General features: G+C 41.8%; 1 protein-coding gene across 5 annotated transcripts in view; it reads right to left on the bottom strand.

The window, feature by feature from the left end:
* Positions 1–10,340, bottom strand: part of Magi2 (membrane associated guanylate kinase, WW and PDZ domain containing 2) — a 1,455,764-nt gene extending 1,445,424 nt beyond the window's left edge. For 3 of the 5 annotated variants that reach the window (XM_051152091.1, XM_051152092.1, XM_051152093.1), the window contains exon 1: positions 9,667–10,338. In XM_051152091.1, coding sequence (XP_051008048.1) covers positions 9,667–9,967 — 301 coding nt within the window. In that variant the 5' untranslated portion in view covers positions 9,968–10,338. Of the gene's footprint in view, positions 1–9,666 lie in introns of all 5 variants that reach the window. The other 2 variants (XM_051152089.1, XM_051152090.1) reach the window with 1 other exon arrangement.
* Between the last annotated feature and the right edge of the window lie 2,191 nt (positions 10,341–12,531).

Raw genomic sequence — 12,531 nt, 5'->3', positions numbered from 1 at the left:
TCTCCAATCTTATTTTAAGAACTAGCAAATTTCTCAGAAAGTTCCCTGAAGGAATTCATCTTGCTTCTCATTTCTTAGAACTGGGTTACCAGCCATTTCCTGGACAAATCACTGGTGAAAAGATGGCCGGCCGTACATTGCCTGGATTAGAAGAGCTGAGATCCAGCCCCTTGAACTGGAGACAATCTGATATGAAAACACAAATCGGTGCATCAGCATGCGCCTTCTTGAATAAAACTGGCATCTAACAGCAAGAAAATGGAAGGAAGAGGAATAAAGGAAGTGGATACTAGCTCACCGCCAATTCCTTCTTTAATAATGTTGTGGCTAACCTGAATCTGGAAAGTTACTCAATTGAAGCAAATTGCCTCTGTGGTCAGTGCTAAGAGTCACTGTTCGCCTAAATGGAGGGTAGCATGATTTTTTTCCACATGAGGGGATCAAGATGCGTTCACTACACTTAAAAGTCAGGTCATAGGTGCTATATTGGCATTGGATAGGTGTAAGGAGTCTGGTGTGCTGTCGTGTGGCAGGCCTGCTGGAGACAATAATGCACTGCACATTTCAAAAGGCCTCAAAGTATAAAATTTACACCACGTGGTTTTTTTTATAGATAAATGTGTATAAGTTGATTTAAGCATTACACACATATCCTTGTATTGAAACATCCTGTGGCACCACTCCAGTACATATAAAATGTTTATGCTTCAGTGTAGCAGCTAAAATTAAATAAATTTAAAATCATAAAAAAACATAAAAAGATGTGAGAAAATGCAAAATGACACTTTTTTGTTATGTTGTACTGACTGGAGAAACTGTTTGGAATATCAAAGATATCATTAATTTTATACATTTTATAGTTGATCTGCAGTAGATACATTTCTATAGGTTTATAAACAGTGAATTAATTTATCAAAAGGAGATGGTTTTACATTTAAAATACTAACATCAGGTAAAGTAGCATTGTCTTTATTTCATGGCAAACTTTTTTTTTTTTTTTTTTTAGAATTTCTGCTGATTAAACAGTTTTTCTTTCATTTTAAATTTCTAAATGCTATATCTTTGTTTTGGAAAAAACAGAGGTTTGAGGTTTGGCATATTTTTATTTATTTTAAATAATTACAACTATAATTTCAATAAGCTACATATTCATACTATTTGATGCCAACTTCTTTTTCTCTGTGATAGTCATGTCAATTAAATTATATGATATGTAAATATATTATAAGTTCATGAACAAGCATGCCCCGTAACTGTTCATTCTTTTGCTAACATTAATATTATGAGAATTCTATCTGGTGTTTTTACATAGCTCACTAACATATATTATGGAAATTTAAGTATTTGATTTCCTTGGATTTATGGTTTGACACTATCAGAGTTACGATGTTGCTCACATTAGAAAAATGCCTGCTCTTGAGACTTTCTTGCCTCTATTGAGTTGCCTTGTCCAGCCTTAATATGAAGGCTTTTGCCTTGTCTTACTGTACTTGCTTTATCCTGTTTGGCTCTCATCTCTTGGAGGCCTGTCTTTTTCTGAAGAGGAAATGGAAAGGGAGTGGGTACTAGGGAGAAAGAAGGTGGGTGAGGAGCTATCAGGAGTTGAGAGAGGACAAACTATGGTAATAATATATTATCTAAGAATCTATTTTCAATAAATATAAGAAAAAAGAGCCAGATGGTGCATGCCTTTAATCCCAGCACTTGGGAGGCAGAGGCAGGTGGATCACTGTGAGTTCGAGGCCAGCCTGCTCTACAAAGTGGGTACAGGAGACTACACAGAGAAACACTCTCTTGAAAAACAAAACACAAAAATCAAAAAAAAAAAAAAAGAAAGAAAGAAAGAAAAAAGAAAGTCGAGTCACTAAGAATGTATGCTCACACATATAAATCTTTTTCTTTTGCAGATTCTTTAAATGCTGATAACTGAGTACTTTGTATCTGTGCGTGGCCATAGACACATATATTCCATGTGCTCAGTAATGTAGAATACATTCGCACTTCACTGGGATACGTCTGCTCTGAAGAGAAGAGAAAACAAGCCTAGACACTTCCAAGTAATACGGAAAGGGGGACCCAGATACAGGGAATGAGGAGTGTTTCACAAAGGAGCATCTTTGACAGCATTTTTTCTCCTTCAGAAGGAAGACCCACTTCCTTCTGTTTAGTTAAGACTATACTCCCCTTGGTAACAGACCTGCTACAAAGACAGACAGGATTAGTATTATCTGTGCTCAGTGTGCTTTTAGAAAGGCACCAGGCTGTTTGGAAGGATTCAGCAATGCTTTAAGCCTAAGCACTTGGTAGTTTTTCATGAAACTTAGTCCAGTGAAAGAGTGCTTTATCATTATGTGGATGACCCGGAAGAGTAAATTTGGGCTTGAGGGTCAGAACCAAGGTGGAACACTGGGCATTTCAAATATGAAATTTTCTCATGCTTGAAACCAGTTAATCAGATTTAATTAGCTTTGTATGCTGCAAGGTAAATCTGTGGGTTTCTAGCACTAGTCACCATTGTATGTATAAGTGTATCCCATAAGTATATGCCAATGCAGATGATTACAATCAGCAGTACAGGTCATATTTTAAATGAACATTAAATCACTTTTGCAATTAATATTATCTCTCAGTTTTCTATGATTTATTTAGTGATACTGTGTAGTATAAACAGAATTTGTGCTATTCTTGAACCATCATAGTAGTTCAGGTACAGTTTGGCAAACATGCTTGTTTTTTGTTTTTGTTCAAACACCTGAAAACAAAGTGTCAGGTGAAATAGTATCCAATTAAATTCTTTTACATTAAACATTTTTTCTGATACATCAAAATATTGCTTTAAAAAATTCATGGTAGTTTATGAAAAGTTGTGTCATTTCATATGTATATCCCTCACTAAATGATATTATAAGAATAAAAATTCTTCTACAAGTTTTATAGACAAAGGCTGTTTAAATAAAATAACTTTAAATGACACAAAACCTCCATACAATTTATATAACACATAAATGGGAATAATTTCCAAAGGTAGAGAAAGTCTCTTAATTATTACAATATCTTAAATAAATCTAATAAATCCTTTAATATATTATACTACTGGGCATTGGGAAAGGATCTATTGAGTGTCATCAGTGTAATAGTAGGCCAAGAAGGAAACCTTAACTGTTTATTCCAGAGTATATAACATGGTCAAAACTACATATTAAACTCAAGTTCAAATTTTAAATTCATTCAAGGATTTCTCTCACAACTCTGTCACAAGACGGAATTAAATATCAATAAGTTCCCATAATGTAAGGAACTTTGGCTAGTTTTCTATTGCGGCACAAACATTGCACAACAGTGTCCAACAGATGTGCATCCCTATGTTAGTCTTTAGTTAACTAGCTTCAGAATTTATGGATTGTCACTAAATTGTGTCACATAGTTCATTTTTATGAAAGGAAATACCACGTCATCACTTACTGGAGAGACAAAGTTGAGATTAAAAGAAAATGAATGACAATACTAAGAACGCTGTAAGACCCTATTACCTGCTTCCTGCCATGATAGAAAGTCAAGCTGTGGCTGAGGGAGATTTAAGAATGAATATTTGACACTGAGATTACTGATGGTATTGATTCAAGTAGTGCTAGGGTCACCAAGAGAGTGTCATCCATAGAGATGTAGTGGCTAAGATCATCTTTAGTAACATTCGTTCACATAGACATTTGCCTAACCTGCACGCTATGGCCATTGACACAAATGCCGTGTATACTTCTTTCTGGATTTGATGCAATTTCCTCAGTTATACATTGTTAACCATGACCACTAATTAATTCTGTTTTGTTATAGCTCTTTTTGAAGAAAAACTTGATTAGGAGCTACGAAGTATAATTCCCACTTATATTGGTTTATCTGCCTACCATGATGTTTAAGAAGAATAAATATATATTTAAACTAAATGAGTCCCAGTATGTTTTCTATGTTTGTCAAAAATAGAGTAAATTCTTCAGTATATTTGCCAGCTTTCCAAGGAGGAAAGATATTCATTGAAGGGATTAATGTAGAAGATGAAAATAAGCCCTGTCTAAAGGAAAGATTCTCAACCTGTGGGTCATAACCCCTTTGATGGCCAAATGACTCTTTCACAGGGATCACTTAAGACCACAAGAAAACACATATATTAATATTATAATTCACAATGGTATCAAAAGTAGAGTCATTTAGTAGCAATGACAATAATTTTAGGGTTAGGCGGGTCACCACAACATGGGGAACTGTATGAAAGGGTGGGAGAATTAGGAAGGTAGAAAACCACTGGTCTAAAGTGCAAACTAATTATAAGACAACAAATATATATAAGCAAAAACACCAGTGAAAGTTACTTTTTAAAGGTAAAAGCATGTTCCACTGCATTTAATAGCAACATTCATCAAAGAAGTACTCTTTTTTTTAATTTATTCTATAAAAACCACTGTCAACAACTTAACATTGATTTACTATCAATTAGACATTAGTTACTTCTTTTTACTCTACATCTAGTTAATCACAGTTAAGAGTGAAATATCTTAAAACCTGGCATTGGAAGGATGTCGCACCAGTTCAGAGACTGTGCTGCTCTTGTAGAGGACCCATGTTTGATTCCTAGCATCCATATCCATCAGCTCACAACTGCCTGGAACTCCAGACCCAGGGATCCCAACATCTTTGGCCTCCACCATCATTGGAAGTCACACACACACACACACACACACACACACACACACACACACACACACACACACACACGCACACACACACACACACACTTAAAATATTTTAAAATCTCTTGAAAGTTAAAAGCAATGAAATAGTCTCAAAATGACCAACGTGTTGAGAATAAAATCTGCAATAATTTACATAATGCTTACTACCTGCAAACCATGACATGATTTATTTGTGTAACGTAACTAAGGATTATTGGCAGTGCTGGGGCTAGAATCCAAGGTCTTGCACATGATAGGGAGTAATTCCAGTAGATTACATTCCCAGCTGTTATTTCATATCCTTAAGAAACTGCCACTTCCCCCACTTAGAAAATGTGTTCATATAACTGTCATCAAATAGCACTCTCAGGATTCAAAGCCAGATAATCTGCAAGGAAGACTGCATGTTTCACCACTGCTCTTTCCCACCTGCTAAGGAAAATATTGCCGTCAGGGTTAACTATGCATTTGAAAGCCATTGTTTAAACTGCAAGCAACAAGACATGTCAAATGTGCAAACTCTTTTTTCTCATTATGAAAGTGAATGTGTGAGTGTCAAGCAACTAAAAAGGAAACTGAGCATAATGAATGTGCCAAAAAAAATTACACACTGTAAATGTTAGGAGCAAAAATGGTGGCACTTACAATCTTCAGCTGGCATTTCACCCCAAGACTATTCTCATCCAAAGCAAACACATGAGAAAAGTGAATGCTCCTGTTTATCATTCAGGGTCATGCCAGTAAGACAGTAAAACAAAAGGAAACCAAAACAAATTAACTGTCTACAGAAAGTGCAAAACCACAGTGGCATCCTTCACGAACTGTGCTTAAGCAGAATTGTTTATTAATCAACATCTTTCCAAAACAGTTACAATCGAGACATGTGAATACAGCTCAATAACGGGTCATTTGCTAAGCATAAAGAAGGCATTGGGCTTGAACCCACCACTGGATAAATATTAAGCTGATCAGCACATTAAAATTTTTTTTATTATTATTGAATAAAAACGTCTATATAACCCACATTTTATTGTATAAAATCAATTTTTTACTGGCAAAATATTTGACATACTTTGGGTTTCACTTTCTAAAATTAAAGGCAGCATGGAAGTTTAACATACAATATTAGCCCGAAGTCAGTGAAGAAGAAAGTGTGACTCCTAATAAATGTGAATCTACTTCTCTTTGAAGGTGTCTTTTAAAGAAGCAATAGGAGAGAGAGAGTGATGTAGATCTTTCTAAGAGTGAAGTTCAAAGGCTTTTAATGGCCCATCTTCCACATGGCAAGAATTATAAAAGTTTTGACCTTGCATTTTCCATTGTGAGATATTAATGGGAAAATGTATCCAGGCTATGTAGGTCCCTCTGTGGTCTGGGAGGCACCAGGAACCGTAGCCTAAAGAATATAGGCCACGAATGTGACAGCCTGTGTAACTGGCTGCTGTGAACTTTAGCAGTGAAGTTAAAAGAAAAAGACAAAGAAAGGAACCTTCAACCCTTCACTTTATATCTTAGAATCCACACAAGAAGCTCTCCTCACAGGGCCCTACGAAATAATGAGAACACAGGCAGCATTGCCCACTTATAATCAAATATCTCAGTAAGTAAGGTTTATTATAAACGAAAGGAATGGTTTAGAAAGTCGGCAGGATATCATCAATAAATATGAATGATATTTTATATACTTTGCTCTTTATGTTAAAAAATAATGAAATAAACAGACATCTGTTTAATTTTCTTGAAAATTTGTTTTTTAAATGAGTTCAAAGGAATTTAAGCAGTTTAGAAAAACTATAAATACCTGTCTTCATTAGTATGCCTAAAAATATCAGTGTCTTACCTTGTTTAAAAATTAGGATAGTGTGAAACCATGATGACTAAAGTGTAAAATTAGTTAAAAAGTGGGTAAAAGTTGGGTAAATATTGCAATTAATTTGGGTATATTTTACTAGTGCTTTAAATATACATATATTTATATGTAAACATATATATATGTTTCTAAAAACATCTCCCCATATTTTGCTATAATTTTACATGTATTTTTGTTATAATATCCAATATTTGACTAAACCTTTTACAATGAATCTCAATATTTTTAAAAATCCAAATGTCAAGCAAGCCAGGTTTAAGTTCTCTGGCTAGGTAATTTTGGTTTTTTGTTTGTTTGCTTGTTTGTTGTTGTTGTTGTTATTTTTCTTCTATCTCTACAGAAATAGAACTACTGAGCCAAGAGCATCTACCCAATTTTCAAGCGAATACAAACCCTACTGAAACTCAAGAAACATGGATTCTATATTTAATGATCTGCAATTTTCACTTAATCATAATTACAATTAAGTAAATCTAACTACCATTGATAAAAGAACAATCTCATAAGGGAACATATATGAATAATTACACTTAAATATACAAGAGGATTATAGATTTTCCAAAAGCTGTTAATTAATTAATTAATGCATTGGTATTTGTCCATTGTAATTCAGTAGATGGATCATTACAAATGCCTATTATTGGACACCAGGAGGCTGGCAGACTAAGGGTTAACATATACTGTGCAAAAGATTTTTACCCAAATATCTCACTCCATAAAAATAAGTTCCATGCATCTGAACAGCTATATTCCTCCAAACAAAACACACCCTGGAAGCTGACGATCAAGATCAACTTTAGCTAAAATCAATGCTGGACAGTGATCATCCTCTGTGGGTCTTTCTGCTTCTTTGTGAGGATGCAGAACAAGGGAAACCGCATCAAACATTGCTCACAGCTTTGCTGTGCTACAGATCATGCTTCTCCAAAGTAAAGACTTCCCACATTCACCCTCGAGTGACCACGCACATTACCACAGCACAGGCAGAATTCCTATCTCCCATTCTCAATTTGCACACCTTTCATTCTCTTTCCCAGTGTCTCTCTGGATTTCAGTTACTAAATTTCTAACACTAGACAATCTTTTCTTTTCTTTTATGGGTGGCCCACATTGTTTATTAAAGTTTATCTCTCGACCTAGGCATCAGAATAAAATGTAGCATTTAGGAAGTGGCCAGTGGGGACCACAATAGAACAATCACCATGGGCTGAGAGGAAAGGTTTTCACCACCAAGGCTAATTTCCATCCCTGTGCCACACAGAGCAGTAGAGAGGAACTGACTCCCAAGGGCTGTTCTCTGACTTCCATATGCACTCAGCGGCCATATCCAAACACACACACACAGAGAAACAGATAGATGTTTAAAAAGCATTAACTTTTGCAGTTACTTTCCATTACAAATACCGGAACAGTTACCACTAAAACATGGTCATTAGTTAATTGTTAGATTTCTAGAGCCTAACCTTGCACTTCACATTTGTATCTATTATTATTATGCAGTATCATGGCAAAAAAGGAGGGGGGGTCTGAATTCGAGTTTAAAGTATGCCACATTGGAAAATACCAGGGTCCTCTGATACTTAACCCATCTTGGTTCAGGTCATACAATACTGCATATTTACAATAGGCGATGGATACCCAACAAATCCCATTGGAGGTGTTTTCTACTGTTTCTTCTATAAACTTAGCTTTAGAAAACTTTATGAACCTTCTTTCTCTCTTGTTTACTTTGAAACATTTCTTTGCAGCTTAATTTTCCGCTGAAAACACAGCTGCTCAACAGTGTTTCTTCATGATGGATCACAGCATGACTGGCAATTCATAATACAGTGATACTCGGACTTTCAACACTGGGGCACGACAAAGTAACCACAGACAACAAAGGGCCATGCCAACAACGCTGATATGCTTTGCGAGATTCACATCTGTCCATCAGTGCCAACCAGGAAGCTTGTACCATCACAAGCGAAAAACAAAGGAACACTGCATTTTGTTAAAAGTGTCCTCTAGTGAAACTTCTATCTAAATCTTTCCTCTCTCCCTCGGGACCACGATTTTCTTTCAAGTAAAGACAGTAGAGTTCCGCAAGATTCCAGTCTCTCTAAATCCTCAGCACAGCCCCGGGGGAGGCTCATCAAATCCAGGTTAGAACACAGGAGCCTGAGCTGTAACTAGCTTGCTTCTCTGTCCACCTCCGGGCCACAAACACGCCTCCTGCTCTGAAGCTCAAGAGACCAAACACAGAGGAATCCCAGTCAATGAGGAAAGCCCAGTCAATGAAATATACTTTGGGGAAGCCTTCCAATGCTGCAGTCTGCCTCCCCCTCCAACACTAGAAAGCTCTCCCAGCTCTCAGCTTCTTAGGCTCTGTGCCTCCTCCCGCCTGCAGGCTAGGGGCGATCTCTAGGGTTAGTCAGTTTGCACGTGACTCACGGTGCCCACATGACATGACTATGGGCGGGGAGGGCAGGGGGACTGAGGAGTGAAGCAAGGGAAAAGTTACTGCACATTGGTCAAAGCATCCAAACCAATTTGTCCCTTTCCTTCCTCGCTATCCAGTGGCTCAGAGATTCTTAAAGAATCGCTGGGGACCAAGGTGTCTGCAGACCAGCTTTGGATACACTCCAAGCATTCTCCACTTGCTCCAGTGCTCAGAGCTTCTCCCAACCCCTCCTATGACACCTCTGCACCTCAAGTTGCTTCATCTCCCTTCCTTTCTCCCCCTTTTCCTTCTTCCTTCCCCGAAAGCTCTAGTCCACTGTGAACAAGCCACTGACGCACATTCTATTTGGCCCTGGCGCTGAGAGGTCAGACAAGGCCAAGCACCTTTCAAAGGGGTGGGTCCAACTAGGCAAACTAAGTTGCCTGCCTCATGGCCACCTGCCTTCCCCTGCCAAATAGCCCCCTGCCCCGGTGGTTTCACTGATGCTCCCTTCTCACTTAAGGCGCTCTCTGGACCCCACCCCGCGGTGGCGCAACATACACCCTTCCAACACGCGCTCCCACCCTTTCGTTGCCCGCCCCACGCAGGGGTCCCACAATCAGGCAAAGCACGGGGCAAGCTGAGCTCACCTTGCTTGACACACTTGAGCCGGAGGGGGTCCTTGCAGTGTTTGATCACGGCCAGAACGTCCCTGATGGTGAGCCCCGCCACGGGGGTCTCGTTCACCTCCAGTAACAGCTCCTCGGACACCAACTTGCTACCGCTTTCATAGGCCACTTTGCCCGGCTTCACCTCCCCCAGGTAGGGGAACTGTCCGTTTTCAGCTCCCCCCTTCAGTTCAAAGCCCAGCTGGCCCTCCGGGTTCCTGCCAATGACACTCTCGTGGACTTTGCTAGTCCAGTGGCTTTTCTTTTTCAAGCTTTTGGACATGGCAGTAGGGTGAGTCGCCTCAGTTCCTGAGGGTCCTTTAGGGAGGAGGGCTTGGGAGTCAAAATCGGGATGGAGGAGCCAGGGAGCCAAAGGGTGAGGGTGGCAGACTTTGCCTTTTCCCCCCTCTCTGCTCCGCGCTTTCCCTCTTCTTTGGATGGAGTGTGGCGGAGGAAGGGGGAGGATGAGAGGGACCGCTGGGCAGAGGTAGGAGAGCTAGGGTGAGGTTGTGCTGTCCCTTGAATGACACTCAAGGCTGTAGCCCCGCAGCGGAGGAAGCTGTGGTGGCGTTGGCGGCGTTAGCGGCGGTGGCGGCGGCCGAGCCAGCGCGAGCAGTGGCCGAGCTGGTGAGCGGGTGGCGGTGGCGTGGGGGTGGGGAGGAGGGTAGGGATGCCGGGGGCCACTCCTGCGCGCTGCGAGTGGGAGCGCGCGCGCGCTCGCCGGCCTCTGTGTTGTTAGCCGATATCCATGGCAGCTGCAGTGGCAGCGGTAGAGAGCGCGTGTGTGTGTGCGCGTGTGCGCGTGTGTGCCTATGTACTAGTTGTACTGTACTGGCAGGATGCGAGCGGGCGGGCGGCGGGAGGGGTGGGGGAGATGCGAGCCGAGGGAGGAGGCGCGCGCACCGGGTGGAGTGCCAGAGAAGGCTTCGCCGCCGTCTCCCTCCCTCCGCGGCTTGACCCGGTAGTGAAGGCGGAGAGAGAGAGAGAGGCAGGCCCTGGGCCGCCCTACAGCCCCGCGGGAGGAGGCGGGAGCTGAGAAGGAGGGGAGCTGAGGCCCCGCACCGGCACTGAGGCGAGTAGGACCTCGATCCCAGCATGGACTTGTCTTCAGGTCCCCCGAGAGCGGGCTCCTCGCCAGCAGGACGCCCCGACCTGCACATTCCCTAGCGGTGATGCAAACAGAAATCCAGGGACCGGGTGGCGAGCCCTGTGCCTAGTGGCCCATCTGCGGCCGCCAACCTTCTGGGGTTCCACCGCGCCCAGGAGAAGCTCGAGTTCGGGGTCTTAGCATGAAACTGCAGCCGGCCTGGGATCCAGAGCCGGAAGTGAGAGACTTCATCTTAGGCTAGCTTCACTTTTACAGTCGCAAAAGTTCTCAGAAGTCCCTCCCCAACAAGGGAAAGTTAGAGGAAGCAGTTTGGTCGTCATGGCTGCAGGAAGAAGGTGAAATAGCATCTGTAGACCAAGGCCATGCATCCCCTGGGAAAGAAACATAAGAGGGTTGGTTGAGTGGAGACAGGATAGCCAGCACCTGCTCTAATTGAAAAATGGAGGGGGGTGGGGTGCGGGTGTTAAGGAGATAATTGGAGTGAGAGTCTGTAGAAATGGACAGTTTCACCTGGTCAGGAGTCAAGTTTGTACCTGGGCACTAAGCCTTTAGACAATCCGATAAACAATTTCCGCTACAGGAAAGGTGAGAAGCTCAGGGTGAGGCATGAACTCAGCTCACGCACCCCAGCCAGCTCCTCCCCATTCTCCAAATTAGTTGCCACAAGGAAAGCTAAGCAGGGCCCAGGGCACTGAGGGCTGCTGACTTCCCCTGGGAAATAGTGATCTTTTTAAGTTCCTGTAACATAAATTCCACTTGCTTAACTTTGAAATAATACGTTTCAAACCGAAAAAAAAAAAAAAAAAAAAAAAACCACTCACCCACTCATCTTTGTAAGTCAGAGGATGGGAATCAGCTGCAGTTGAAATCCTTGATGTCTGGGATAGAGTGTGGGAGGGAAGCAGAGCAGTTCAAAAGGCTCAGCCAACCCAAACAGAAAAAAGGGGGTTTGAATCCAGGCTTTGGGGCTTTTCAGGAGTACAGTATTTAGCAAGCAGTTCCACCTATCTCCTTTTTCTTCTCCTTTTTCTTCTTCTTCCTCCTCTTCTCCTCCTCCTCCCCCTCCTCGTTTTTCTAATTCTTATTTCCTCGTTATTTGTTTTACGTCCTGATCACAACCTCCCCTCTCTTTCCAGTCCCACTCTCACAATCCTCCCCCTACTCTCACTTTCTCTTCTCCTCTGAGAAGGGACAGCACCCCATGGGTACCAACCCATCCTGGCACATCAAACCAAGCAGGACTAAGAGCATCTTCTCCCACTGAGGCCAGCTACAGGAAAGGGATCCAAAGACAGGCAAGAGCCAGAGACAGCCCCTACTCTAATTTGAGAGGATCCGCATGGAAACCAAGCTGCACATGTGTATAGCGGGCCTAGGTGCAGCCCATGAATGCTCTTGATTGGTGGTTCAGTCTCTGTGAGCCCCCATGGGTCCAGGTTAGTTGAATCTGTATGTCTTCTTGTGGTGTCCTTGACCCCTCTGGCTCCCTCAGTCCTTCCTCCCACTCTTCCACAAGACTCCTCAAGCTCAGGCTGTTTGGCTGTGGGTCTCTGCATCTGTTTCCATCAGATGCTGGATGAAGCAGTTATGCTAGGCTCCTGTCTGCAAGCATAGCCAAGCATCATTAATAGTGTCAGGGGTTGGCTCTCTCCCATGGAGTGGGTCTCAAGTTTGGCCAGTCATTGGTTGGCCCTCCCCTCAATCTCTGCTCAGTCTTTATTCCCTTCTGTATATTTTGT

The sequence above is a fragment of the Acomys russatus genome, chromosome 10 (genome assembly GCF_903995435.1).
Source record: "Acomys russatus chromosome 10, mAcoRus1.1, whole genome shotgun sequence".
Lineage (NCBI taxonomy): Eukaryota > Metazoa > Chordata > Mammalia > Rodentia > Muridae > Acomys > Acomys russatus.
This window is presented reverse-complemented; position numbering and strand designations above follow the sequence as displayed.